The sequence below is a fragment of the Syngnathus leptorhynchus genome, chromosome 2, assembly GCF_054491065.1.
Source record: "Syngnathus leptorhynchus isolate UIUO chromosome 2, UIUO_Slep, whole genome shotgun sequence".
NCBI lineage: Eukaryota > Metazoa > Chordata > Actinopteri > Syngnathiformes > Syngnathidae > Syngnathus > Syngnathus leptorhynchus.
The window spans coordinates 10,126,522-10,154,489 of NC_141196.1; the positions used below are offsets into that span (position 1 = coordinate 10,126,522).

Below are 27,968 nucleotides of genomic sequence, written 5' to 3' on the forward strand. Positions count from 1 at the left end.
ATTTATGAAAGAAACCTGGCTTAAACACTCATTCTTTGGATTATTTTAATGTTGAGCCACAGGGGCATGGATTCGGTTTATACATTACATTTATGATACCGTAATGCAATCCTATCGGGATAATTCATTTTGACGAGGTGACATTAAAAGCCTATGTACTTCTACTGGCATGCCCACCTCAGTATCGTAAAAACACTGGACTTTTATACTATAAGCAATGCACAAACCAACAAATCCAACACAACATTTGAGGTTTGTAAATTACTGTAAACTTCGCTTATGTAATATAAATAAACGCATACATGACACAGCGGGTAGGTTCTTTCGTTCCATTTCGAAAAGAGTGGTAGCCTCCGGCTCAGCCTCCGACTACCTGAAACATATCCTAGCTCAAAAAAGGCAAACGATTTTCTATCTAACATTAACAACATAAACGATTTATAATTACATGCGGTAAAATGAGGAATAGTAATTGTGTTTACGTATTTGTATTAATGCCCACACTCGATTTAAAGGACTACAACCCCCATGGATAAACACGACGTCTTCACTGCACATGCGCAGTCCTTGCTTCCAGTTCGGACAGCTGGAGGAGAAAATGGCAGCACTCGTGCTAGGACAGCAGGTAAGACGTTCAATGATTTTACACAATTGATTGAGTTTACAATAGCTCAAACTCGGTATTCGTGTATTTATATGTTATTCTAATGCACTATAAATTTAGTGGAGACGCACTGTTGATTTTAAGTGTCAAATAATTTAGCCGACGCTTTGCACTTGAATGACTGCTAAAGTGCTAGCCTACGCGTTAGCTGCACTAGACAGTATGTGTGATACTCTGTATACACTCATGTTCGTGGCATCGTTGATGTTAGAATTTTGCTACTTGTTTTCGCGCAGGCTCGCCAGTTTAGCACATCAGCCATTAGGCCTGCAGCCAAACTGATGAAGGTAAATATTAATGACAACATGCCGACCGCTTATATGAAAGAACTTTGTGGTATTTCATTTTTTTTTTTTTTAATCTCCTCTTGAATTCTCCTCCTTAAGCCACCCATCCAGGTTTATGGAGTGGAAGGTCGCTATGCCACTGCTCTGTTTTCTGCTGCCAGTAAGCAGAAAAAACTGGACCAAGTGGAGCAGGAGCTGGGCAAACTGAACGTAAGAGGGTTTTATAAATCCAAGCATATTTGAAAGATTGATCTGCTTAAAGGCTGCTTTTCCCAACAGGCCCTCATCAAGGACCCCAAAATTTCAAGTATTGTCATGAACCCTCACGTGAAGCGCAGCCTCAAGCAGAAGACCTTCCATGATGCCCTTGCAAAGGCAAAAGTCTCCCCTATCACAACAAACCTCATCAGTGAGTTGCCACTTGAATCTTTTGTGAGAAATACAACATCAAAGTACAGTGTAGCATTCAGGCCTTTTTTTTTTTTGTCTCTATAGCTTTGACTAAAATGTACTTGTTTCTGCAGATGTTCTGTCTGACAATGGTCGTCTTACTCTAACCGGTGATGTCATCACTGCTTTTGGGAAGATGATGAGTGCACATCGTGGAGAGGTGATCTGCTCAGTAACTACTGCTCAGGTAGGTTGCACAAATGCTTTTGCTTATCATGTTGTCAACAAGTATTTATTGTAGCCAAACATACCTCATTAATATATAATCATTTCAGCCTTTGGATCCAACCAATCTCACCGAACTGAAAACCGCACTTAATGGATTTCTCCAGAAGGGTGAAACGATCAAGCTGGAAACCAAGGTACTACAATTTTAATCAACAATTCATTTTCCTTCCATCCTGTTTTGTGATCAATGGTACTGTATCATAAACTATCCGGGCCAAAGCAGACATGGGTTTTGAGACCCAACTTTATTCATCCCTTGGGATTACTTCTTTAGGGAAATTCTGGTTCTAGTAGCTTGTACAGTAAAAAGAATGAAGACAACATAAAAGGCTGTTTGTCTGACAGTAACAATTTGTTGTCTCAATTAAAGATACTCTACAATACAGTAAACTAACATGGGTAGACTACAAGAGGAGCCATGGACCTGTGCTAAAAATAGTGAAATGATCATTTGAAAACTGATATTTGCTAAGATTTATAGATAAAAATGTACCACATTCACACTTAATTTCCCCACCATGTTAAATCATTATTGTTTATTGTGGGAAATCATTCACATAACCAGTGTCTTCATGTATTAACATATAATTGAAGGCAATTTTCAGACGTTTATTTCAGAACTGCATATAAAAGTGGTATCCCTATTTATCAGCATTAATCAGTCCTTAAGAAGAAGTAACTTAATTTCAGAAAGGATAGTGACAACCAGTTTTTTGACCAGACTTTTGTGCAGGCCACAATTCAGGAACCCATTAATAGGTGTTTTTTCCTGCGAATAACCAAGGAATGTGTGAATTTGCAAATTCTGAACTGAGAATATGAGGGTCTACTGTATTCTCTACTTACTACGAATACATAACAATGTCATCTACCATTTAAAAAATATATATATATTTCCATTAAAACCTTTTAACTCTCCATTTATTGTAACTGTGTGCAGTATAATCGAACTGTACCACCAGGATTGTGCAGTGAGAATAAGAAAATGTGACTTAAAATGTTCTCTTCTTTCCAGTCCGATCCTTCAATCTTGGGCGGCATGATCGTCAGTATCGGGGACAAGTACGTGGACATGTCCACAAAGACAAAGATTCAGAAACTGACCAAGATCATGAGAGACTCCTAAGTCCCGTGGACTTCACCTTGCATCTGTTTTAGAAATAACCATCAAGTGAACGAGTGCTGATACATGTAAATTGTGAACTGTTTGGCATTGCAGTTGCGCCAGAAATCAGTGTCTGTACTGAAATTCATTTGGATGTCAATAAAACTTCCCAATAATATATTTCTGTGTGTGTGTGTGTATGTTTCAATTCTTAGTCCACAGACTGGTGACATGACGCAAATCATATGAGATCCAGTAGAACTAGTACTAATTCAGACATTACTAGACATAGGCATTGGTGGTGTATGAACAAAATTATTTACTGTCGTATTTGATCGTGGTTGTGTTGGGGGGGATGACTCAATCTTATTGAAGGCCACTTGACCACGTTTTCTTTGTCTTGTTCAGTTTTCAGCTCAGCAAACTCATTTAAACGCGGCATAAATTTTGACTTCAAAATGTTAGCCCTGTTTAATTTAAAAGAAACAAAAATATTACTGCTTGGATTGGCATTCTACTTGTTCATGTCGACGTTTCATTCTCCAACATATGACGTTTTTCCCGGAAGTACGACATCGTTAAATCCACGCATGCGCAGTGATTCCATCTTGCTACATGTTTTTTTTTCAGGAAAAAATGGCTTCCTGTCTCATCTCGCCTACTGTCTGAAGGATTAATCAAAAGATGAAACCACTCCATTTTATTTTCGGACACCAAGTCGTACTTTACAGACATGACCATTGTTAACGACACAATATTAACATTTGGTCGTCTGTCATCCCAAGTCTGAGGTAAGTGAGGCCCCCCCCAATCTAGGTTAGCGTTTTTTTTCAACTTCGTTACTTGCATGCTACGCTTCATTGACTAGTCGAGATTAAATGTGCGCAGCGATCAAATTCATTTTACTTATATGGTTGCGTGATTAACATGAGTTAGTGTTATTTTGGTGTGCCCCCCCCCCAACAGAAAATGATGCATCAAGTGACCTGTAGCAGCAGCAACAGTGATTTCTGTATGAGTGGACCTGCAGAAGACTGCCATCCGTCAAGCCGTTTTGATTTATGCAGCCTCCAATCTCACAAGTTCTACCCATGCTCCCCCACAAACTCCGGCTTGCACCTGTCATTCACAGGCCTGGCTCCTTTGCCACAGAACATGCACAAGGTGATGGCGGGTCCGACACAGCAGACCCAGAATATTTTTCAGCCTCTGCCACTAACAACAGTCAATAGTGGAGCGGTTGCAGGGCCTGATAGCACCAAAAAAAATACAGGCAAAGTGAAGTCTGGAAGGAGAGGCAGACCACTGGGGACCACCAAGTTAGCTGGTTACCGCACAAGTACTGGACGTCCACGTGGGACCACAAGAGCTGCTGGTTTTAAAACCAGTCCCGGGAGACCCCTCGGTACCACCAAAGCAGCCGGCTATAAGGTGAGCCCCGGCAGGCCCCCCGGTAGTGTCAAGAGTCCGGCGAGGCTCAAGGAGCAGCAAAGTGGTAGTGATGCTCCCAAGAAACTCGACTTTAGTCCGAGCAAATTGGACTTCACCACCTGTGATCTTCCATTGCTTGCCTATGCCATGATGGAGAAGAGAAACTTGTGCGAGCCTCTCGTGAAAGTCGATGAAACCGGTTCATAACATCAGAGCGCAGAAGAAAAAAAAAAAAAAAGATGACAGCCAAGCACTCAACTTCTTGACTCTATTTCAATGTATAGGCTTAGCTACATCAACAACTTCCCTTTTACCAAGATGCACTTGGCAGGGAAGTTTGCATGTTATCATTTCGGTGGTAAGAAATTGAGTCTTTTGTCATAATGTGATCCCTCCTTGAACACATAGAACCAGTATCTTGTACAATTTTCTAGATAAGTATTTTGTGATAAACAGCCAATCACAACAACACCATCTGAACTTCTGTAAATGTGTTATCCACTTCTTGAAATATTCTTGCTTGTTTTCTGGTCAATTCCAGATTTTTGGTACAGCCGGTTCAAGTGTTAAATAGTGTTGTTTATGATGCATGTACAGTATCATAAACCAGCATTCCCAACCTTTGTTGAACCAAAGCTTTTGTTTTACATGGGAAAAAATATCCCTGAAAACCACCAAACAAAAATGGCACAATGGTTGATTGTTTTTTTTTTTTTTTTTTTTTTTATTAAACTACTGCTATTTTGTCAAAGAGCATTTAATTGCTTTCGCTATCATTAGATGTCGATGTCATAGATAGTGACATTAGTGACATCGTTAGTAGTAAATAATTTTGGGACCAAGTAAAGTTGGATATTTCTGATTGGTTTTAATACATTGTGTTGGGAACGCCATTGTTACCATGTTTGTCTGACTGACGGTGTTAAAACACCCCCACGTACTTTTCACTATGTCTTGTAACCATATTACTTACAAATCCACTGCATGTTGTTCCAGTTTGTTGGGGGAAAAAAAATCCAAATAAAATGTTTTTTTGCTCATGGCTTATTGTTAAATAAAAGGTGTGATTCCGTCTGCGTACACCAGAGGCCCCCCGTCTTTTAATAGAACGATTAACCTGTAAAATGACGCAAATGTTAACGTTACGTTAAATTAATTGGCGAAACAATTGTAGTAGCACGCTGCGCTTGGCTTGAGGTGAAAAAGAATTTAATAAAGGGTGAAACTGCGTGTTTTTAAACGGTGCTACAGCAAGGAGAGGGAACAAGTTCTTGTGTTCCCCAGATGATCTTTCAACTAAAACTTGACTAAAATTGCCCGCTTTGGGGTGTAAAAGCTCAATTGTAATACGAGGTAAGTACATTAGCTGCCAACACTGCGTGAACAGCAGCCGAGGCTGTCTTTTGTCTCATCCTGTGGCCCGCAGCCTTTTGTACTGCAAAGTTGGAAGCGTCGTCCACCGGCCGGTGCGTGAAGACAAGCTGAAAAGCGAATACTTTTATCGGCCTAAACATTTTTACTTTGTGAGTGTTTCCTGTCGTTTCTTTGTCGCTTTGTTTTTTTGTTTTGTTTTGCCCAAGCGGCCTCGCTCCTTATACCGATGGGCAGAGCAAGCAACATGGCCGCCGCTGTTTTTTGCACTATTGTACTTTATTCCACTCGCACGGGCCCCTCCGCTTTGCGAACACGCGTTGAGTTAAATGGCCATTGGAGGATTTATTGACTCGTACGGATTTTGTCTGAATAGTTAACCTTGTTGCGCGTGCGCGAGGCAACCGTATGCGGGCGTGCGCGCTTCGGGAGAATTGGGTGTCACGGCCTGTGCTGCAAGCAAGCAGGCAGACTGACTGACTGACTGGGGGGTTGGGTGGCGGTGCCGATTGGCTGCAGCTCACCAACACACTCGCTCGCTCTCTGGGCTTGTTTTAACACAAACCGGAGGCCAACCAGGCGCGATCATGTAGTCAATAAGCTAGCAGGAGTGCCAGAGGGGAGACCGCCGTTGGCTCGCTGAGACGAGCCGGTCGTTATGGAGCTCGCTTTGTGTTTCTCAGAAGTGCTACTTTGTGTTTCTACTGTGGCAGTTCGCGGAGAGGGCCGGCGCAGAGAATGAGCGCCTTGCCTCGGCCTACTCGAGGAGCCGCTGCTGGGATTGTGCACATCTGCGCATTAACACTTGCTTTTTTGCCTCATAATCACGCATCCGCTGTTGGTTTCACAGTGACCGACCAGCACATGGTGAGTTTTTCTCGCCTTCCACGCGTGCTTGATTTTTTTTCTTTTTTTTCTGGGTTGTTTGTAGCTTGCCTTGTCTGTCTTCCTGTCTATGTGTTTGTGTGCTGGTTCAGTGTCACCACCTCCTCTTCCTGCACAGCCTCCTCCATTGACTCCTCCGCCATAGCAATGGCCCCCAGCAGTCAGTCCAAGTAGCTTTGTTGTGTTGGATTTTTTTTTTTTTATGAATGAAATTTGTCACGCTCAAGTTAGGTTTTGTTGTGACCCACCTCCTGTATCGAAGCCATGCGATGACAAGTTTTCTCCAAATCATACTTTCCAATTCAATAGCAAGTCCTCTGGCAGCTATGGATAAACACATTCATTATTATTTAACAATATACATTTTAGTACTTTGCTCTTTCTTATTAGGGTGGCACATGTGTGAGTGGAACCTATACTAGATGATTTTGGACAGGAGGCGGGTACACCCCCAAACTGGTTGCCAACCAATCGCAGGGCACCAATAGCTCAATACTTATGTACAATTTGAATCAACCTAACATGAATGCTTTTGGGTAAGGATATTTGATGCTACTGTTTCAGGCGATACCCGTATGAGTGCTCACGCTTTGATTACTTACTGATACTGTGTACAGAAACCACTACTACTTTTGATATTTCAAAATTAAGTATCAGCACCCCCCCCCCCCCCCACACCAAGTACCTGATGATCCATACATGATCCAATTTGATACCTAGTGTGATTTTTGTATTACATTATGCACATTTCTCAAAAATGAACCTCCAAATGGTAACTTAATGTACCAGGACTGTGTTTATTTTGCATGCTAAACACATGCTTAGGCTCTAAAATGACACGTTTACAGTGCAATTAGGGTTCTAGATCAAATATACCATTACTATAGGCGGGGGGTGATCCAATTGAAACAAAACGGCTTTTACCAGGTTCTTCGGATGCAGCCCAAACCATAATTAATGCCAAATGATATTTTTCTAGCATAATAATTCAGATGATTTTACTCTTACTGCTCTTACTGTTGCTCAGCATCTTTCCTTTCCTTGACAGGGGCGAGCCATGACAACATGAGTCAGTCATACAGACCGGCTTTCCGCTCAGCGTTTGGCTCCAGCAGCCAGCCGGAGCCGAGACCCCGCAATGGCTTCTTGGACGCCTCCTATAGAAGCCAGTGCGGCACGGCGAAGCGCGGGTCGGAGCAGCCTTCAGCGTCCGACTGTTACGGCCCGCTGCATGACTTCAGCGCTGTGGTCAAGAAGGTTGACCTCCACGCGAGGAATCGCCTGCACCCTTCAAGCCCAGTCGGGAACGATGAGGAGTTTGAGCCACCGTCTGTCCTTTTGCCTCCCTCGCCGTGCAACACATCATTTGAATCTCTGCCGCCCTTCAACAGGAATGGCTTCCCTCCACACAGTCCGGACAGCCAAGACTGTTGTTCTCCCATCTCAAACGGCTACCTGCATTTTGGCACTTCATTGTTTGACAGCGGTGACACAAAGCAGAAACAACACGATCATGTTGTGTACAAACGGAACGAGGCCTTCGACCCTTATCACCAGACTTGGGAGCACGCTGTTACCGGCTCTCCAGCCTCAAACATTTCAGGCTCAGACCAGAGGACATACAAACCTACCGTTTTTAACCTGATGTCTAAAACTATCTCGGAACTCAACCCCATGCTGAGCCCCAGCGCACTGCCAGACATCACCATGAGGGACGGGTGGAGCGTGGACGAGGAACTGGAAAGTGATGAAGAACTTGCCGCTACTGAGCCTAGGCTAATTTCACCATCCGGCGGCAACTCTGATGTGAGTTGCAAACACTGCAGATTCTTTGTTTGGCACATCAGGAAAACCAAAGCTTTGTCTCGGTGTTTTGGGATTGTACAACGCCAGATATTTTTTAGGCACTCTGTCTCTAAGTCTGTATGGCACACGTGATAAACAAAAAGGAGTTTGATTTTAGAAGTAGAGATGGGTCTATGGTACATTAGGTGTGTGTTAAATCTTGACATAGTAAAGTGATTGCAGACACAGACAGTAGAGTGATATGGAGGTTAGCCATATTTCAAACTTTGAGGGCAGGAGTCAGCCCTGGCCAACTATAAACCTTTTTTTAAAACCTCAATATTTGTGGTCAATGCAATTTGGCCTTCTATGCATGCAGGTTATTTTATTTGTCCTGTCAATGTAAACAGCCGTATGTGTCACTTGAAATTTACAGCTGCCCAAAAAAATACTTGGTGTTAAATTGAAACTGGGCAGTACATTGGGGTTGTCGTTTTATACAAATTCCAAGTATTTCTGTCATTTGGAAAATATATCGGTAGGTGGCATGGTGGGTTTCGAATTATGACAGTTGTTTGTGGTTGTTTGCCTCTTTGTCAGTTTTGTGATTGACAGATAATTTGTCAATATTTTCTCTGAGCCTGAGCAGGAATTGTATGGATGGAAAAAGTTTTAACTGCATTTTTATCCCAAGCTAATGGGGCCTATCCCGTTTAAACCTCAACACAGAATCATAACTAATACTGACTGTTTAGTTTTCAGACATAGAAATTAATATACAGTGGTGTGGAACTGCATTCCATCATATTATTGAACATATTTTGGTCACCTCAAGGATACATCTAATTTTGGATCTCATTCGTTTGAGGAAACTGTCTTAGGTGGGAAAATTAAGACCAAGTCCAGGCAACTCAGACAATGGTACTCTGCCAATTGTGCCGGTGTCCGTTTTGGCACCAGTGCAGGCCTCTCAGTGGTTCCTGGCCTCTGACCCGTCTAATTTAATCAGGCCTCCCAACTTACGTGGTCTATTTTTACTAACGTCTTACACAGACATATCCACGACATAAGCTTGTTCAACTGTGCATCTTTGTGATGACTTAGCAACATCAATCCAAAGCAATAGCAGGTAAACAGACAACACACAAAGTCTTTCTAAATAAAGACAACTGTAGTGATTTAGATAGAAATAAGCTTGGATGAATATGGAAGCCTAAAGACTAAAAAGAGCTTTTAGTCACGAGTACAAAAAGTTCTCAAACTGGATTTACAAAAGATATATTTCAATTCTAAAAGACAAAGTATGAGATTTCCCTTTAAACGTGTTCCGGACAATCGACATGTTTGATAAATGTATTTGAAAAGGTTTCATTCTCTCTCTCTCTCTCTCAGTCCAAGTGTCCAAAAACAAGGGCTCCTCCATCAGTGCAACATGTGGAAGGCGAGTTGGTGTGGGCAAAGTTCAACAGGCGGCCCTGGTGGCCCTGCCGAGTTCTCTGCGACCCTCAGTTGGGCCTCCACACCAAGATGAAACGTAAGCTTTCTGTCACACTACCCGACAGCGATTAACCTGACGGTAATCTTTAACGTGATCGTCGTTTGATTTGTTATGTTCAAGTGCCCAGTCCGCGCCCTTGTCGCATGTACTTCCTGAAGACGATTGGCGAGATGGTGGAGTGCGCCTGGGTCCCGGGGAACGCCATTTTTCCTTTCAAAGGCGGCTATCAGTTTGATGACCTGCCCATGCTCAGACCTAGAGGGAAGCAGAAGGAGAAAGATTACAAGTACACGGTAAATTACAGTTTACAGTTTGTGTAACAACAAATATGAGAATTCAATATATCCAAGCTGCCTATTTGGGAAAAAGAAAACTTGAGGCCTCTCTTTCCCTTTCCTGTTTTTCTTTTTTTTTTGTGTGTGGCAATTTTCATCTTGAGTCGCTTTTTTTCTGCAGGTACCCAAAAGTTTGCAGTCTGCATGGGCGGTCAGTGTAAGGGAAGCCGAACATATGTTCTCTGCACGGCAACAGAATGCCAAGTGTTTGCCCGCAGCGTCTCTCAACGGAGAGGAGTCCGTACAACACGTCCCCGATCAGGAGACCCCCACTTTTTACGAAGATGCTTGTCAACTCGCAACGCCTGATACTCTTACCGGTAGGATCGAGCAACACGTAATCAAAAACCCAGCAGGATCTCTGTCCAATCACAGCAAAACGTACAAAAAGAAAAAGAAATGTCTGTCAGACATATTTGGGCACATTATCAGTGGTTCGGCGGGATCATCGGTCACCACCGACACGCCGGACCTTCGTGCAACGAGCCAGGCACTGAAAAAAGAACCAGAAGACTCACTATATGTGGATCTGCAAACACTTCCTATATTACATTGTTCAGAAGAGTTAACAATGTCTCCAGTACGAGAACTTGAAAAGCCCTTCACACAAGTAAAAACAGTATTCACTGAAACAGTCCAGCATTCTGCTGATTCACATCATTCTGCCAGCACCTTTTTGGACTGTACCAATCAGAGATCAAGGGACGATGAGGAAAGTTCTCACAGTCCGATGGCCGCAAGCCAAATCTCGACCCACTCTGATGATTATCGTCCGGATGAATCAAGTGATAACAACGTTCCATTAAAAACCGAAACGTCTCCTTGTTGGGAATCAATCACCGATGCGTCATCCCGTGTAGATCACAGCACTCCAAAGAAGCGTGCGAGGAAGCCTGCCAAGAAAACAAACAGTGTTGGCACCTTCATAAATTCTCCTCGTGTGGACCAAAAGGATTCCTTTGCGGATCCTGTTCAAATCAAGACGGAGAATGTTAGCCCTGTTAGCTCATCATCTTCCTCCCACTGCCCCTCTTCATCACTGTGTCCCATGGATGCTTTCCTGGATGTGAAGGAAGTCACGTTTAAGTCTCTTGTTGGCGAGAATAGCGACTCCCAGGTGGCCACGTTTCGGCCTGACTCTAATTATAAATTCAGTACCTTCCTCATGCTCCTCAAAGACATTCATGACACGAGAGCCAAGGAGGGGACGCCTCTGCTTATCCCACCGTCACCGCTGCTGATCAAGGAGGAGCCCTTAGTCATTCCTTCTCCTTCCTTTGGCGATCCATTGAGAGGGTCTCAAGAAATTCAAACAGAGGTTGAACCATCGAGAACGTTCTCCAGAGTGAAAACCAAGTGGAGGACTAAAGCTATCGTGTCAGAAGACACCGACCACTGTTTGATTGAGCACTCTGACAAACAACGGCGAAAACAACGACTTCCAGCCAAACTGAAACCTTCCTTACCTGGCCTTTCCTCCAACATGGCCGATTTGGCTTTCGGCAGGGAATTTGTCACTGGCCACGGCGATTTAGCCCAATCTGATCATCCCATTCCCTGCGAACCTGCTGCCAACTATCTCGACAAGCGTTCCGAATCTCCCATTGCCCCAAAAAAGCGCTGGCAAATGATCGAGGAGAGCGAGACCAACGGCTCTTACCCAATGAGAGCGTCTCCAGATGACAATAACTCGTTCTCCGAGGAAAGCAGTGCAGCCCGTAAGACGAGCCCCGTCGGTCGCTACTGCTTGGTTTGTTCAAAATGACTCCAAGAGGCTTTTTGTGTGTTCACGCAGGTCATTCAGAAAACAAACGTCTCCGGAAACCAACTAAAAGACTCCTGGAATCGATAGAGGAATATGAACAAATATTCGCCCCAAAAAGGAAATACACCAAACACATCTTAGACTCAGCCGATACGGTAATATACTCATTGCACTTGCATACAGTACATCACAATCAACTCACTCACCTTCCTCAGGTGCATTCATTTTTATTCTGAAGGCATTTTCTAGAACTATCAATGGATTGATTTGTAAATCTCTCTGGAAAAAAAAAGAAACTAATTCTAAAGCGTAAAACAGCCAGAACAGTTGCTGCTCTGCTTAGAATATTCCAGGTCTACAGGCTAAAGCACCGGTGTCAAACCCAAGGCCCAGGGGCCAGACAATGCCCGCCACATCATTGTATGAGGCCCGTAAAGACAAATTGTGCATCGAATTCATGTCAATACTAAAATAACAAATTGTTTTAATTTAAAAAAAAAAAAAAGAGATATTGCTAGCGATTTTTATTGCCATTCATATTTTTTTCAATATTTAAACAGTTTTGATTAGTCTCTGTTTTGAAAACTAGTTGTCCATCAGTTTGTTGTGTAAGTGTAAATTTGACACCCTTGGTCTAAACTCAAGCATCCTACTTTAATGCAAGCATTTGTCCAAAATTCATCAACATCAATGAAGGAATTGTATAAAATCAAAAATTAACCACGTAATCGATTATTGAATCAACACCCGTTATAATAATCGAGTAATTGTTTTGAGCCATTGTTTAAACTAATATTGTGCAAATCCTCTCGACACTGTAGTAGATTTAACTTGACAATCACTTCCATCAATCACACAAGGTACTTGCAATGGTCGCATTTCCAAGGATGTGGTCTTGTTTTCTCTGTGTTGTTTGAGGTAGTTAAATATCAAAGAGCATTTTGATCTTGATGCTATTTGTACCTCTCAGACTCTTAGTGACACCAGTGAAACTGTGTCGCCGGTCCTGGATCTCAGCATCCCATCGGAAACACTTGGGTCACCGTCGGTCTCCGTAGCACCCCCTACGTCGCTGGTTTCAGAGGCGCATAGTCACTCTCAGGATCTATACCCCCGTGAACAGCCCCCCACCTCCCCAGCACCAACTCAGCCCCCTCAAGGCATGGTCACAGAAGATGATGATCAACCTTTAAAATCTGGTATTTTAATGTCTGAATAATCCCGTGTGTCCTTCCTGGATATTACATGATGATCATTTTGCTCCTGGTTACAGATCCCACAGCGGAAAGAAAAAGGCCTCGAAAACTGTCATATAAAGTTTTGGATTGTAACTTTGATGAATTGTCGGCCCTTCCAAAGAAAGAGGTAAGTGGCTACTACTACTACTACTAAGCCACTACTGGACTGAACATTTTTTTGTCACAGTATTTTTCTGTTGAGATTGATCATTTTGAACTCTTTCATTCCCAGAGATGTATTTTTATGTCTTTTAAGAATCCAGACATTGAATCCCAAGTGCTGTATGTATTTTGTATGTGTACTTTTTTTTTCTTTTTTTTTTTTTGCACGTGGCTGGCATTGGATCTCTTACAGGGAGTTTACTGTATTTTGAGGCCACACGTAAATGACCAAGTTCAGACTTGGGAACAACCAGTACAACATAAAATCTAGTCATTAAATCAACAGAAGCCGACAAGCCTAACTAACTCTTGAACAATAAGTCGTGTCATACACAGAGGAAAACAATATTGAATCGATTACTTTTTTTATGGCCAGGACCTTTCTTGGAATTTCTGTTCTGATTGTGCAATCCTTTTTAAATGTTGCTCTATTTTCACACAGGAGCCAAAAAATCCTCTAAACGTTATCCCCGAAGCAAAAGTGTTGGTTAAGCAAACTGTGATACCTCAGAAGCTCAAACATAAGGAACATATGGTTAGTGTTCGGTTCAACAACTACCAAGATTGTTGTGATGATAAATTCATCTTGAAAAAATTCTTTCCAGCTCGCACCAGTAAAGAGAGAGAAATCTTTCGTCCCTGTTGCTACCACTCCCCCCTTTGAGGCTGAAGATGTCAAGTTTGTCACTCCGACCAAGTCCCCTGAGCAAAAGGCCACGTTGATGCCCTGCAGCATGGAAGATGCTGACACTCCAAAATCTGAGGTGGATCACATTATGGCCTTTCCTCAGTTTCAGTTTGAGAGTTATGTAGCAAAGATGAATGTTCTTTCTTGATTTTTGCAGGTGCTTGATGCCAATTTGTTGGACAGCCCATCTTCCCAAATGGATGTTAAAGTGAAAATAGGTGCTACTTCCTTGAAGGAGAACATCTGCCAGGTAAGATGGAAAACTCTATTAACCTCTTGTCCACCTCACAATTTGTTTGTCTTCAGAAACAGAATTGTGCTCCCCCCGGACACGATTATGATAGAATAAAAAAAAAAAAACAGGATGTGGATTGAAATGTTTTTTTTTTTTGTAACATTCTTAGCATCTTACAAGTGTGGGTTTTATGATGTTTGGATGTAGATTTGTGAGAGAACAGGAGACGTCCTGGTTTGTGACGGCCACTGTTATGGAGCCTTTCACCCTCAGTGTATTGGTTTGTCCGCGCCACCCAAAGGAAAGTTTCACTGCCAGCAATGCACCTCCGGTGAGTGACACTGCCGTCTACGATGGCTTGTGTTGCCATCAATAAACTAAATGCAAATTATTCCTTTGCGGCTATTTCAGGCATTCATACGTGCTTTGTGTGTAAGAAGTCTGGCAATGGCGTGAAGCGATGCATAATCCCACTGTGTGGAAAGTTCTATCACACCGACTGCATCATGGCCTTCTCGGCCACGCAGCGACATAACAAAAGCTTCCGCTGCCCTTTACACGTTTGTCTGTCGTGCCACATCGCCGATCCTCTCAATGCTTGCAGCTCCAAAGGTAAGACGCTTCATATATTGTGTCGACTAGACAATTTCATTCATCTGTACCATCGTTTGCAAATTTTGCGTGGGAGGTTTTGTGAGGGATTTGAATTGGATTAATAACTTGCAATAATAAAATGTGACTATTGTGTGCAAGTATAATAATTGAAGTGTTTAGTTTAAACAGACATCCTGTGAAATATTAGTATTTTGAATTCGTATGTGAAATTGTTAAAAAAAAAAAATAGCTGCAATGAGTTTTGTAGTGAAATAAAATGAATGTTGTTGGAGCCAGCCAACCTTAATCAGATGATCCATTCATGAAAGTGTGGCTTTTTGTTCTGGCTGCGCAGGACGTTTGGCTCGCTGTGTGCGCTGCCCCGTGGCTTATCACGCTAATGACAACTGCGTGGCAGCCGGCAGCGTGGTGCTGGCCAACAACGGCTTTCTCTGTCCAAACCACTTCACTCCTCGAAAAGGCTGCAAGAACCATGAGCACATCAATGTTAGCTGGTGCTTTGTGTGCTCGGAAGGTAATTTCATTTTTTGAAGTCTCCTCTAGTGTTTATGGATTGACTTAGATTTGCCCAGCGGGATATGTCCATGCAGTTCGTCTTTTAATATTCCTCAAATATAGAAGCGAAAAGACCAAAGTCATCAAAAGCAGTCGTGATAAAAAAAACAGTTCTTCAGTGCTTTGAATGCTTTTGCTCTAATTTTTCAGGAGGCAGCCTGCTTTGCTGTGAAGCCTGTCCTGCTGCTTTTCATCAGGAATGTCTCAATATGGAGATGCCTCAAGGCAGCTGGTTCTGCAATGATTGCAAGGCGGGAAAGAGGCCACGGATCAAGGACATACTCTGGGTCAAATGGGGGCGCTTCAGGTAAAGTTCTGTATTTGGATGCAAGGTTTCAAACGTTATATACATACACAGGTGTTAATGCATCCGTTTGGAAAATGGGCTCACTCCATCTCGACCAAGTTTGAATGAGCTGTAGGGCAACGAATTGTGTATTATGTATCTGACAGTGTAATTTGCTTAATTATCTTAAACTGATTCGAATGTATATCTAACTCTGTAGGTGGTGGCCTGCCGAAGTGTGTCTGGCCAAAGATGTCCCAAATAACATCTTGAGGATGAAACACGAGGTCGGGGAGTTCCCGGTGCAGTTTTTTGGCTCCAAGGATTTTGTATGGACCTATAAAGCCCGCGTGTTCCCTTACATGGAGGGTGACACCCACAACATTGAGAAAATGGGCAAGGGGGCAGACGCCGTGTACAAAAAGGGTAAGCTGCGCCCTTGCGCATTTTGAATATTCATCTCCGATGTTTTTTTGTCAAATGATTTCTTTGTTTGAAGCCCTGATTGAAGCAGCAGAGCGATTCAAAGAACTTCAGGCTGAAAAGGAAATGAGGCAGCTGCAGGAGGACAGAAAGATTCATAAGAAACCTCCGCCATACAAACATATTAAGGTGGGTTTTCTTTCTCGCCAGCAGTTCATCGCAAACGAAATCTTGAAATGAAAGTGAAATCTTCTTAGGCTAACAAGCCAATCGGGAAGGTGCAGATCATCACTGCTGACCTATCGGAGATCCCGCGCTGCAACTGCAAGGCGTCGGACGAGAACCCGTGCGGCGTGGATTCCGAGTGCATTAACCGTATGCTGTTGTATGAGTGCCATCCTCAAGTTTGCGCTGCGGGCGAACGATGTCAGAACCAGTCCTTCACAAAACGCCAGTACACCATTGTTGAGATATTTAGGACACTGTCGCGTGGCTGGGGTTTACGCAGCGTGTCCGACATCAAGAAGGTGGGTCCAAAATGTCGTGCCACAGTTCACAAGTTGATGTTTGTTCTGGGCACGCTTGCCACCAATGCCATGTCGTGACTCTTCACAGGGAGCTTTTGTTAGTGAATATGTAGGGGAGGTGATAGATGAAGAAGAATGTCGGGCCCGAATCAAATATGCTCAGGAAAAAGGCATCTTTAACTTCTACATGCTGACACTAGACAAGGTAAAGTTCTGAAGAAGAAAATAAAAAGACCATTTTCTCAGTTTAGAGTTGTTCAAATGAATGGATCATCAAATTAATTGATGACTGTTTTAATAATCGAGTAATCATTTAGAGCACGGGTATCAAACTCGAGGCCCGGGGGCCAGATACGGCCCGCCACATCATTTTATTTGGCCCGCGAAGACAAATTGTGCATCAAATTCGCGTGTCATTACTAGAATTGCAAATTGTCTTCACTTTTAATATCGTTTTCTTTTTAAATATTCGACCAGTTATTACTCGTCTGATTTGAAAACGAGTTATTTGTCCGTTTGTTTTGTAGCTTTTACTGTATATAATCTGAGGTGCTCAAACATTTATTTGGGTTGACAATATGTTTTCATTCACGACTCATTATCTTTATCGTTCAATCAAAACAAGACATTTGAAAGCATCAGCTTTTTATTCCCAAAAACAATAACCGCACCAGTAATTGAATCCGTTTCAACAGAGTTGCAGTGTACAACATGAATCCCTCTAGTGTGATATTGCTGAATTGTTCTTTTAATTCCAGGACCGAATCATCGACGCAGGACCCAAAGGGAACCAGGCTCGCTTCATGAATCACAGCTGCCAGCCAAATTGTGAAACTCAGAAATGGACTGTGAATGGCGACACCCGCGTGGGACTTTTTGCTCTGCAAGACATCCCAAAAGGTTTGAGTTGCATTGTTGGAGTTTCCACGATACTGTACTGATAGAAGGTATGCCTTTTAGGTGTGGAGCTGACTTTTAACTACAACCTCGAATGTCTTGGCAATGGCAAAACCGCCTGTAAATGCGGAGCACCCAACTGCAGCGGCTTCCTTGGCGTTCGACCCAAGGTAAAAATTCGTATTCTCTGATACCACTTGTCCTTGATTTAGGAACACGTAGCTGCAGACTTAACGCTGCAACACTATTTTTGCCATCTTTACTCCTCCCTTGAAGGAAGACTTCACTATAATATCGTGTTCCACAAACCATCATGTCTCTACACCAAGGTTATTATAGTTCATGAAAACAAACAAAATAACAAACTAAAATTGAACATTTGTGTCAATATAAAAAGAACCACAGCCCTATGTCACATCAAGGTCCATGATCTACTTTCTGCCATCTTTCTTGTTCAGAACCAGCCGCCAGCTGAAAAAATGAAGGAAGGGAAGAGGCGAGGGGGCATGAAGAAAAAGACCAAGCAAGAGGTGACCAAAGAGAGGGAGGATGAATGTTTCAACTGTGGTGACGGCGGCCAGATCGTGTCTTGTAAGAAGCCCGGTTGCCCTAAGGTTTACCACGCTGATTGCCTCAACTTGGCCAAAAGACCTGCAGGCAAGTAGGGTCTTCTTACCCCGTCAAACATCTTGGCTGTCGTCAACTATTCCTGCTATTCACATCAACCAGGGTTTGAGAAATAAAAATAGCCTTGTATTGTCAAAAAGTATAAAACCACAAAAGACAATTGTGCACTATATGCACATAACGTGTATATTTTCCATCCTCCACACAAATAATTAATTAATCCATATAACGATAAACAATATCAGATTTATTGTACATGTTTTGGTCTAATAGTTGGGCTTACCTTAAAATAAAGGCAAGTTCCTTTGGAGGGGGGGGGCTTCAGTATCACTGACTGATATCGGCAGCCTTCATGAGAATTTGCTATCTATATCGGTACTCGCCCATCCTTTACCCTAAATGTTGGGCCCACAATACAAACCAAAATATCGTTCCATGAAGATATTGATCTATTCAGTTACAAAATAAAGTATAAATGACCATCCTATAATTTCCAGGGCGATGGGAGTGTCCGTGGCACCAGTGTGACATCTGCGGTATAGAGGCAGCTTCTTTTTGTGAGATGTGCCCCAGCTCATTCTGCAAAGCACATCTCGACGGCATGCTCTTCATCTCCAAGCTGGACGGCAAGCTGTCTTGCAGTGACCACGACCCCTGTGGGCCCGACCCTCTGGAACCAGGCGAGATCCGCGAATACGTGCCCAACGCGGCTGCGCCACCTGCTTCCCGTGAAGCTTCGGGATCTGAAGATTCTTCCCCCGCCACCTGGCACGGCGGTCGGGCTGGCCCGGGCACTCTCAAGCCTGCTCCTCCTCTTCCTCCTCGTCTGTACATAAACACAAAGACGTCTACCTCAAGCTTCATCCCCTCCAGCGGGTCTTGCCTCACAGACGAGCTTGAAGAAAAAGCTTTCTCCAGCCCGACGTCCTCCAAGGGTCAGAGCGATGATGGTGAAATTGAGGAAGGAGAGGTGTGTGGTGTCGAGGTAGACCTGGACGACGACAATGACAATGATGATGACGACGATGATGATGACGACAACGATGATCTCGAGGAAGAGGAGGAGGAGGAGGAGGATGAAGAAGATGATGACATGGGAGCGATAGAGTTAGTGGAAGATGAGCCACTATACGAAGGAGGCACCCTTGAGGAGGAGGAGGAGGAGCCAAACTTTTATGGCAGTTGGGGTGATTACGTTGAAGATTCTGGCGATGAAGACGTCGAGGATGATGACTAGGGAAGAAGGGAAGACCATGAATGACAAGTGACCCTTAAAGTCACCTACTGTAAAGAACTGCAACATTCCCTTCTCCCTGGTACAATATTGCCTTGTTATCCCAAACAGCTACACTGACAGATGGGATGCGTTTTGGTGCTAAGACCCAACGGGCACGTTCACTCAGTTTCTTCTGATGATATTTGTTTGTTTATGTCTGGTGCATTTGGCTCCAGTTGTGCACTCTATTACATTGTTTACATTGGACTTTTTTAAGGACATATTTTTTGAAAATAAAAGACAAGATTTTTTTTTTTTTTTTTATTTGACAAAACTGTAATCACAAGGGCATTTTGTTGTCACTGTTTTTGTCAATGTCTCAGTGAAAAAAAAAAAACAAGAGTGGTCATTGGAATGCTCTTGCGCCATTTTTTCCCATGTTATGTTTTGACCCAAATGCAAAAATAAACACACTGTAGTCACTGAAGCCTGAGACAAGCATATTTTATAAGTAAATAAATATCTAAATACTTTTTTTTCTTCAGTTTACACTCATATTAAATAGATTGGTGACCAAGGCCATATATGAGTGTTATATCGAGACAGTTTCTAATTCTATTCACAAATGGGGAAAAATATTCAAAATTCTACACACTGACGAGCCATTACCAATTTATCTAAATTTGCCTCCGATAGATGTCGCTCTTTTCCTTTTTACTACGTTTGGACACCACAGATGAAGAAACTATGACGTAATTTCCTTAGCCCAAAATGGCGAACATTGTAAACTAATGCTTCGTTTGTGTTGGAATTTTGGAAAGACGAATCTAATTCGGACATAATTACTGGATAAAGCCAAGGTAATCAATTTGATTTTCAAACATAAAAGAGATATCAAATGTTTCGGCAACTGCAACACAGCTATGAACAAACGTATTCACGCGTTATTTAGACTGCAATGTGCAGACATCTCTGCTCCACTTCTGGATGTTTTTAATGGCTCATCCGCGTTGCAGGTTGAATCATGGCTGAGCAAGACGACGGGAAGGCCGGTGTCGAGGGCGTTGTGGACCTGGATGAGCCCAAGAAGATGACCCGGGAGGACTGGAGGAAAAAGAAGGAACTCGAGGAACAGAGAAAGCTGGGAAACGCTCCAGCTGAGGTGGACGAGGAGGGCAAGTACGTAAACTCAAGAAAAATCTGCACATGTAGTGTGTTTATCAGCAGTGTTTGTTTACTCAAAGTAATTTTCAATTGTACAGCACACACGTGTAATTTCAGGTTTTGTTAGTTGTTTATGTAGGAGGCCTGGGGCGCAATCGATGAACCACACACTCGCTTGTGTCCTTTGTTTCTAGTCTTACAACTATCCTTTGCTCCAGATTTTCATCACTTGTTTCTTATTTCACAACTTTTCTAGGGACATCAACCCGCATATCCCGCAGTACATTTCCTCTGTGCCATGGTATATTGACCCATCCAAAAGGCCCACACTTAAACATCAGAGACCACAGACGGAAATTCAAGAGAATTATTCTGCTATTGGAGAATGGTACAGGAGAGGTGTGCAAGAGGTGAGAAGAAATAAACCACTGAACAAAAAGGACTTTGAAATGACTTAACTCATGTCAACGTTTTCAACAGAACAATGTTACTACTAAATTCCGCAAGGGTGCCTGTGAGAACTGTGGTGCAATGACACACAAGAAGAAAGACTGTTTGGAGGTAAAATGACTGACCAGCCCATCAGTCAAAGAAGAAGAGTGTAAATTGTTGCACTGTGACCTTTTCATTGATTACCTTTCTGCTCTCAGCGACCCAGAAAAGTCGGGGCAAAGTTTACTGGCACCGGCATTGCGCCAGATGAACATTCGCAGGTGCAACTCAAACTGGATTATGACGGAAAGAGAGATCGTTGGAATGGCTACGACCCTGAGGAACACCAGCGCATAGTGGAGGAGTACGCCAAAGTGGATCTGGTAAGCAGTTTTATCAATTGACTGTGAATCAAGTTCAGCACAGTTGCGTGCTACATGTAGGCATAAACCGGGATTATATTCTGACTGTCACAATCTCCCATCACTGGTGAGCTATTTTTAAAACAGACCCATATGTTGTTCTTGAGGCCTAACAGCTCCTTAATTAAGGCAGCAAAAAGATCAAATAGAATGAAATATACTACCTTTGTGTACGTTGTGCTTCTTCTACTACTACGCATCTCTATGCTCAGATGAGAAGAAGAAAACAAAAAGTGCCTGGGCTCTCGTCATTAAATTCAAAGAGGCAGGTCATTTTATCATCTTTGCAAGGAGTCGATCATATTGCAGTGGGACGTTGCCTTATTAGAACTTTAGACAAAAAAGAAATATTTGTTACCTGTGAGGGACAGATTTAGCAGTCATTAAAACCTTGACATTGTAAAACTGCAGTAAACCGTCAAACGTGTGTTATCAGCCCATGCCTGGCGACTGTGTTTGAGTCAAATTAGGTGGGCACATTTTATCATCCGGCTACAAACTTACTCACCTTTGATCCAAATGATTATCTGATGATGTCTTATCTGTTCACTTCTCAGGCCAAAAGGACACTGAAGGCTCACAAGCTCCAGGATGAGTTGGCATCAGGGAAGCTGGACCAATCGGTGAGCTTTTTGGACACTGAATGAGCTTGTCCTTCACCTCGAAACTATGGAAAGCAATGTGGCATCATTTCTCTGCAGGAACGGGAACATGACAGCGAGGATGAGGATGAAGATAAATACGCAGATGACATCGACATGCCCGGACAGAATTTCGACTCCAAGAGACGAATCACCGTCAGGAATTTGCGTATTAGGGAAGACACAGCTAAAGTAAGAGGCGCCTGACCAAAGTGTGCGATAGTGCGTGTACATGTCCAGTAATATAAATGTCTGTTTCCTACAGTACTTGAGGAACCTGGATCCAAACTCTGCCTACTACGATCCAAAGACTCGAGCAATGAGAGAAAACCCATACTCCAGTACTGGCATGAACCCCGACGAGTAAGTTCCTGGAAGTAAAAGGCCCGCCCGCCGCAAAATGTTTGTGTGTGTTTGAATTGCCTCAAGTCGATTTGCCTTCACATTCCGTTTGGGTTTTGCCTACAGAGTGGGATATGCTGGAGACAACTTTGCCCGCTATAGTGGTGACACCATCACCATGGCTCAAACACAAAGTAAGGCACTAAGAAACCGCTAACAATCAGGAGAACGTGAGCGATATTTGTATTCAAAGCTGCAAGAGTGAGCGTTAAATTGATCGATAGCACGCATATCTGCGAAGTATTTAACACATTTTCCTGTTAGTGTTTGCCTGGGAGGCCTACGAGAGGGGCTCGGAAGTGCATCTGCAGGCTGACCCCACCAAGTTGGAGCTGCTTCATCGTTCCTTTAAGGTCAAGAAAGAAGACTTCAAAGAGCAACAGAGGGAGAGCATTCTGGAGAAGGTACACTGCCTGTATTTTTCGAGCGCGACGATTCTTTCAGTCTATAAAAGTGGTATTGATTGCTGCGTCCTTCGTTTTCACCATGGAACATTTGCGAGAGAGCCACAAGCGCAAAATGAAGTGGTGGGGATGAGAAGCGTGAGTTAAATAGGAAAACAAGCATCCAACTGAGTTACAGAAATTGATCGCTGTGATAATTTTGGCAGGGGTGCAGAAAACACACAAAAGCCATTTTTTGTTTGATCTAACTTGTCACGCAATTACATGACTCCCCACCCATCTTGCGTCACGTGTTTCAAATTTTGGAGAGTATGGCTTGAGAAGATGTTGTCGCATAACTCTTTGTGTTTTTAATAGTATGGAGGCCAGGAGCACTTGGACGCACCCCCTCGGGAGCTCCTGTTGGCTCAAACTGAGGATTACTTGGAGTACTCCCGTCACGGCGCCGTCCTAAAAGGACTCGAGAAAGCCGTCGCTCGCTCCAAGTATGAGGAAGACGTACTCATCAACAATCACACCGTAAGGACAGCCGAGCGTGCTTCAACCGGTTGTGAGTGGCTTCTGATTGTCCTGACCAAATTGTTCTGCTCCTCAGGGTATTTGGGGCTCCTACTGGAAGGATGGCTTCTGGGGATACAAGTGCTGCCACTCCATGGTTAAACAAAGTTATTGCACTGGAGATGCTGGCATTGGAATTGTGAGCGCTTATGGCACTTTGAGGTTTTTTGCGGTGCACATTGACCTTGTAACTCACATCATCTTTTTTTTTTTTTTTATAAATCTTGAAGAGCAACTCTCAGTGTGTTCCGTTTGAAGACGGTGTCAATGAGCTACAAGAGGAAGAGCAGCCCAAGACTCTGCTGGAGGTAAGAGATATTAATGCATTGTAGGGCTGGGCTATTAATTGAAATGTAACATTGATTTCACTTTTTGTATGTCTCTTTATCCCTCATAATTGACATTTACTGCAAAACTGACATGAAACAAGATCATTTTACATTTAAACACCGTCAGTTTTGCAGTAAATGTCAATTATGAGGGATAAAGAGACATACCAAACTAACATATGTTAGTTTGTGGCTAACTTAATGGGAGATACTAGAGACAGGAAAACCTGCCATGACTGTTCTCTTGAAGCTGCCATATTTTTCTTTACTTTACAAATGACTTGTAGTTCAGACAAACTCAACAGCACCTCTAACGGTGTGAAGCAAGTACTGCACTTAGTTTTGCCTTGATCAGCAATCAATATCCTAGAAACAAATTCTTAATCTATCCGTCTTTTTGTCACCGCTCGCAACCGTCAGATGCACCAAGAAAAGATGAAAGAGAAGAAAAAGAAAAAGAAGAAGTACAACAGGAACAAGAACAAGAACAAAAAGGAGCACATCAGCAGTGACGACAGTGATTCAGAGGATGAAGAGCAAAAGAAAGAGAAGCTGAAGATGGTAAAGCGCCTCCTTGTGCCGTACTGCCCGTCACTTCCCACTGTTTGCTGACCCATTTCGTTCTCGCAGGCTCTGGAAGCGGAAGACAAGCGCGTGAAAAATGTGGAAGCAATGATGCAGCTGGACGAGAGGAAGAGGCCTTATCACAGCCTGCAGGAAGTGAAGGCCCCCACCGAGGAGGAGATCGAGGCCTTCCGGATGAAACGCTGCCGGCCCGACGATCCCATGGCTTCCTTTCTTGGACAGTGATCTCTCCCTCGTCCCTGTTGCCCCCGTAAAACTTTAGCCAAGGACTCTCCCAGAGCTGTTGCTCGGTGAAACAATGTCTCTCACTATGTCCTCGAGTTGAGTCTCACAAAGGACCACAGTCGATGAGACATTTCCAGTACGACGGGAGAATTAGTGACAAATTCACATTTTTCCCGCCCTTTTAAATACATTGCAGTCACACAAGACTGCCTACAAAGACAAATTAATTATTTGTTCATGCATTTTTTTTCTCAATAAAATTGCTTTGTGGTCAATATTTTACTTTTTTGTAAAGCTAACCTCACATGCGATGCTGACGGTGCACAAAATGCACAAGTATAAGTGAATTCAGATTCAGTTACGGGTTTGGTTCGTCATGTGAAAAAGGAGCAAAAGCGTTGATACATTTTTTTTCCAAATTAATTTAAAATAAAAAATTCAAAATGTTTTATGTTGATCCGACACAGAGATAGTCTCCTTGCATAAATCTGCAAATATTTACTGTTGAGAAACCAACATTCTGAAGATTTAGTCAATTGCAAATTAAGATTGCAATGATTAATTGGTTATCAAAAATGATTATTGATTTCTTTATTTGTCCGTTTTCGGGTCTTGTTTACATTCTGTTGTAAAGCGTCAGGGCCAGCAGTGAATACTCCATTAGCAAAAAAATATATATGTATATATTTTTTTAAACTGGCTCTGTTTTTTTTTTAAGATAAAGGTGATCAATATTTTGATTCAATGTTTGGTTTTATATTCAGATTTTGTTTTGAATTCTTGATTATTTTTCAAAAAATTTGTTCTGAACATGCTGTCACAATTTCTGTTCATATGGTTTAAGTTGAATGGGAATGCAGTAGTAACCGAACACACCCATTCCCCCAACAGCCGGACCATATCTCAGTGACAAAAGCATCCGGAATCGTTTTTCCGACATCAAGAAACTTCAACTACACTTTTTAGGTTTATAAATTTGACATTCAGGCAGCCCTTGCTCGTAAATCATAATTCAGCCGTGCAAAACGGTTTCTCTGACTTGAATTTAATGACATCATGGTGAAAACATTTGTTGTTTTTTTTTGGGGGGGGGGGCGCTGAGTAGCTGGGCGGATGTTATGGAGTGCGAGTCACTGAGTTGCACATTTCCTTGCAGAGCTTCTCCAGAAGAATACACTGATTTGACTATTGACAAACAGCATGAAAGACCGATTGCTACCTGATGCAGAAGACAGCCACTGAGTCCATCATCATTTTCAACTAGTGAGTTTCTTGTCGACTGTAGAGAATAACTGGCCTCAGTTCCTCTTTGTCTGAGCATGTTTCTAGAAGCTGCATCGGACAGCTGCGTGGTCTTAAATGACATTTTCCTCAATCTTTTCCTGACTCCACAGTGGCCGCTGTTCTTCATGTGTGTGTGACGACCTGTCTGCTCTCGGCGGTCCTCTGCCAGTCCATTTATTCCTCAGCAAAGAAAGGACGCAACATCACTATCCACTCGTCTAATCTGGTTTGTAGCCTTCCAGGCCCGGTGGGGCCTGCGGGGAATCCAGGAGCCCCTGGGTCACCTGGGGCAATGGGGCCAATAGGAGCGCCTGGGAAGGATGGTCCAGATGGGCAGGATGGAGAGAAAGGAGAAAAAGGAGATGAAGGTACTTGATAATTGGGAAGCCAGTTTCCATTTAGCATGGCCCTTGGTCACATATGCAGCTCAAGGAGCTACCAGCCAGTGTGACTGGGGAAAAACAAACATCCAAAATGACTTTTGATTTGAGCCTTCTTTGCAACATCGTGATGAATCGTCAGTCAAAAGAAGATGCTTAATGTCAAGACAAATTAAGTTGGTTTAAAAAATGGCGACAGTTAACAAGATGGTTGAGGATACTTAATGGTCCTTCGAAGCAAAAATGAAGAGTGTGCTATAGCTAGCAGGCTAACCATCATGTTTTGTTGAACTACTCAAAGAAGACAACCCAACCGAACTCTTTATCCGTTCCTGTTAGAAAATGTCAAACAAAATCTCGATTTAGCCTCTTTTTTTTTTAGTGAGGAAATTGAAAAAAGATCTAGCTAAATCTTTCGGGACAGCCTATAGGTTTTTGTCATTTCAGTTCACATCAGCGCTCGTTGTTTACAAACATTAACAGTTAAATATCTTACAACTATAAACTTGTTCACCCCGGTGTGCATTTATAAAACAGTCTCATTTCTCCCTCAGGTGATCACAGCAGAGCCGGCAATCCAGGCAAGCCGGGCTTAAAAGGCCGTGCGGGCTTCATTGGCAAGGCCGGACCTCGGGGGCTCAAGGGCCAACGGGGGTCACCGGGGCCGTCTGGACAAAGGGGGCAAAAAGGAGACGAGGGTGACGTCGGTCAGAGAGGAGAAGCGGGAGGCTGCGATTGCGGCGCCGCCGCCCGCTCCGCTTTCTCGGTGGCCGTGTCAAAGAGTTACCCCAAAGAACGCACGCCCATTCGCTTTGGCCGCATCTTGCTCAATGAGGGCAATCACTACAACGTGACCAGTGGCAAGTTTGTCTGCGCCATCCCCGGAGTTTATTATTTTGCCTACGACATCACTGTGGCCAATAAGCATCTCGCTATCGGGCTGGTGCACAACGGACAGTACAAGATTAAGACGTTTGATGCAAATACAGGAAATCACGATGTGGCGTCCGGTTCCACTGTCCTCCACCTCCAGCATCTAGACCAGGTCTGGTTGCAGATCTTTTACTCGGAGCAGAATGGACTCTTCTTTGATCCCTTCTGGACTGACAGCACCTTCACAGGTTTCCTTATCTACGCTGATCAGGCAGATACAAAAGTTAATTTACAGGGTGATGCTTGATATTTTTTTGATAGTTGATAGTCTGATAGTTTCTCAATCTTTTTTTTTTTTATATATATATCTCCCTGTAAGGCAACACTTTTTTTTTTTTTAGGAAAGAAATATATTTTGTGTGCCCTCACTTGTCTAAGTCATTTTAAGAATAATAATGCCCCTTCCTGATAAATCTAAATGAGCCTACCTCCTCTTGTACTATTGTAATGGATTGTTTGAAGATGATGTGAGGCTCTCTGCCTTAGGTTTTCCAGTTTAGTTTGTGGCCTTTGTGTGTGGGGGGGTGAACATCCCTGGTTAAATGATCAAATACTGACACCAGATGGCGCTACAAACAAACAAACAAACAAACAAACAAACAAACAAACAAACACTAAACTGAATAAAAGTGAAGTAGCCTTTGGAATGGTTTGCATGCACTTTTCCAAATTTCGAAGCCAACATTCTTAATTTTTGTTTTTATTCTATACATTTTTACATAAGATTTTAGCGATCCAAACCATTCCAACTTAAAAAAAAAATAAACTCATTTAGCACACATCAAACTATTCACGTTCCCCAAATTTCCACATCATCTATGATAAAATTTCACGATTGTTACCACACTGAACCTGTCCCCAGTACTCGCAGCTCTGATATTTTCACAATAAAACTTTTGTAAATTTTAAGGTTTATATAGGTCTACCTCTTCATTC

At 42.9% G+C, this 27,968-nt stretch overlaps 5 protein-coding genes across 7 annotated transcripts; all 5 read left to right on the plus strand.

The window, feature by feature from the left end:
• Positions 1-533: 533 nt before the first annotated feature.
• atp5po (ATP synthase peripheral stalk subunit OSCP) lies at positions 534-2,912 on the plus strand. The gene is made up of 7 exons (XM_085938245.1): positions 534-625; positions 901-951; positions 1,051-1,161; positions 1,231-1,360; positions 1,476-1,588; positions 1,677-1,763; positions 2,645-2,912. The coding sequence occupies exons 1-7, from the start codon at positions 557-559 to the stop codon at positions 2,753-2,755; spliced, it is 672 nt and encodes a 223-aa protein (XP_085794371.1). The 5' UTR covers positions 534-556; the 3' UTR covers positions 2,756-2,912.
• A 413-nt stretch (positions 2,913-3,325) lies between these two features.
• LOC147060670 (uncharacterized) lies at positions 3,326-4,938 on the plus strand. The gene is made up of 2 exons (XM_085936731.1): positions 3,326-3,525; positions 3,701-4,938. Exon 2 carries the CDS (start codon positions 3,704-3,706, stop codon positions 4,370-4,372), a length of 669 nt encoding a protein of 222 aa, XP_085792857.1. The 5' UTR covers positions 3,326-3,525; positions 3,701-3,703; the 3' UTR covers positions 4,373-4,938.
• Positions 4,939-5,088: 150 nt separating this feature from the next.
• Positions 5,089-19,759, plus strand: LOC147060671 (histone-lysine N-methyltransferase, H3 lysine-36 specific-like). 3 transcript variants are annotated; one of them, XM_085936676.1, is made up of 24 exons: positions 5,089-5,518; positions 6,250-6,403; positions 7,470-8,227; positions 9,599-9,740; positions 9,825-9,997; positions 10,161-11,757; positions 11,835-11,959; positions 12,775-13,003; positions 13,078-13,169; positions 13,647-13,739; positions 13,810-13,968; positions 14,050-14,142; positions 14,335-14,458; positions 14,539-14,739; positions 15,077-15,256; positions 15,448-15,604; positions 15,804-16,009; positions 16,083-16,195; positions 16,264-16,533; positions 16,622-16,738; positions 17,292-17,433; positions 17,494-17,600; positions 17,889-18,087; positions 18,555-19,759. In XM_085936676.1, exons 3-24 carry the CDS (start codon positions 7,487-7,489, stop codon positions 19,292-19,294), a joined length of 6,000 nt encoding a protein of 1,999 aa, XP_085792802.1. In that variant the 5' UTR covers positions 5,089-5,518; positions 6,250-6,403; positions 7,470-7,486; the 3' UTR covers positions 19,295-19,759. The 3 variants fall into 3 exon arrangements, with proteins under 3 accessions (XP_085792802.1, XP_085792811.1, XP_085792821.1); XM_085936685.1 differs by lacking the exon at positions 5,089-5,518 and adding an exon at positions 5,541-5,688; XM_085936695.1 differs by lacking the exon at positions 5,089-5,518 and adding an exon at positions 5,563-5,631.
• A 231-nt stretch (positions 19,760-19,990) lies between these two features.
• slu7 (SLU7 homolog, splicing factor) lies at positions 19,991-24,710 on the plus strand. Its single transcript, XM_085906374.1, has 15 exons — positions 19,991-20,133; positions 20,290-20,452; positions 20,694-20,847; positions 20,918-20,998; positions 21,088-21,252; positions 21,849-21,914; positions 21,993-22,124; positions 22,198-22,295; positions 22,401-22,468; positions 22,599-22,738; positions 23,096-23,257; positions 23,334-23,435; positions 23,527-23,604; positions 24,046-24,186; positions 24,256-24,710. The coding sequence occupies exons 2-15, from the start codon at positions 20,298-20,300 to the stop codon at positions 24,433-24,435; spliced, it is 1,722 nt and encodes a 573-aa protein (XP_085762500.1). The 5' UTR covers positions 19,991-20,133; positions 20,290-20,297; the 3' UTR covers positions 24,436-24,710.
• An 853-nt stretch (positions 24,711-25,563) lies between these two features.
• c1qtnf2 (C1q and TNF related 2) lies at positions 25,564-27,941 on the plus strand. Its single transcript, XM_085936718.1, has 3 exons — positions 25,564-25,698; positions 25,830-26,087; positions 26,654-27,941. Coding segments are annotated over exons 1-3 (885 nt in total). The 5' UTR covers positions 25,564-25,697; the 3' UTR covers positions 27,280-27,941.
• The last annotated feature ends 27 nt before the right edge of the window (positions 27,942-27,968 follow it).

What these genes read in the sequence shown, in the direction of transcription:
- atp5po (XM_085938245.1), top strand. Translation starts at nt 557, where the DNA reads ATGCGCAGTCCTTGCTTCCAGTTCGGACAGCTGGAGGAGAAAATGGCA. An exon ending in CACTCGTGCTAGGACAGCAG is followed by an intron (nt 626 to 900) that starts GTAAGACGTTCA and finishes GTTTTCGCGCAG; the next exon opens with GCTCGCCAGTTTAGCACATC. An exon ending in CTGCAGCCAAACTGATGAAG is followed by an intron (nt 952 to 1,050) that starts GTAAATATTAAT and finishes CTCCTCCTTAAG; the next exon opens with CCACCCATCCAGGTTTATGG.
- LOC147060670 (XM_085936731.1), top strand. Translation starts at nt 3,704, where the DNA reads ATGATGCATCAAGTGACCTGTAGCAGCAGCAACAGTGATTTCTGTATG.
- LOC147060671 (XM_085936676.1), top strand. Translation starts at nt 7,487, where the DNA reads ATGAGTCAGTCATACAGACCGGCTTTCCGCTCAGCGTTTGGCTCCAGC. An exon ending in CCTCCACACCAAGATGAAAC is followed by an intron (nt 9,741 to 9,824) that starts GTAAGCTTTCTG and finishes GTTATGTTCAAG; the next exon opens with TGCCCAGTCCGCGCCCTTGT. An exon ending in CTGACACTCCAAAATCTGAG is followed by an intron (nt 13,969 to 14,049) that starts GTGGATCACATT and finishes TGATTTTTGCAG; the next exon opens with GTGCTTGATGCCAATTTGTT.
- slu7 (XM_085906374.1), top strand. Translation starts at nt 20,298, where the DNA reads ATGGCTGAGCAAGACGACGGGAAGGCCGGTGTCGAGGGCGTTGTGGAC. An exon ending in AGAAGAAAGACTGTTTGGAG is followed by an intron (nt 20,999 to 21,087) that starts GTAAAATGACTG and finishes TTCTGCTCTCAG; the next exon opens with CGACCCAGAAAAGTCGGGGC. An exon ending in CACCATGGCTCAAACACAAA is followed by an intron (nt 22,469 to 22,598) that starts GTAAGGCACTAA and finishes TTTTCCTGTTAG; the next exon opens with TGTTTGCCTGGGAGGCCTAC.
- c1qtnf2 (XM_085936718.1), top strand. An exon ending in AGGAGAAAAAGGAGATGAAG is followed by an intron (nt 26,088 to 26,653) that starts GTACTTGATAAT and finishes TTTCTCCCTCAG; the next exon opens with GTGATCACAGCAGAGCCGGC.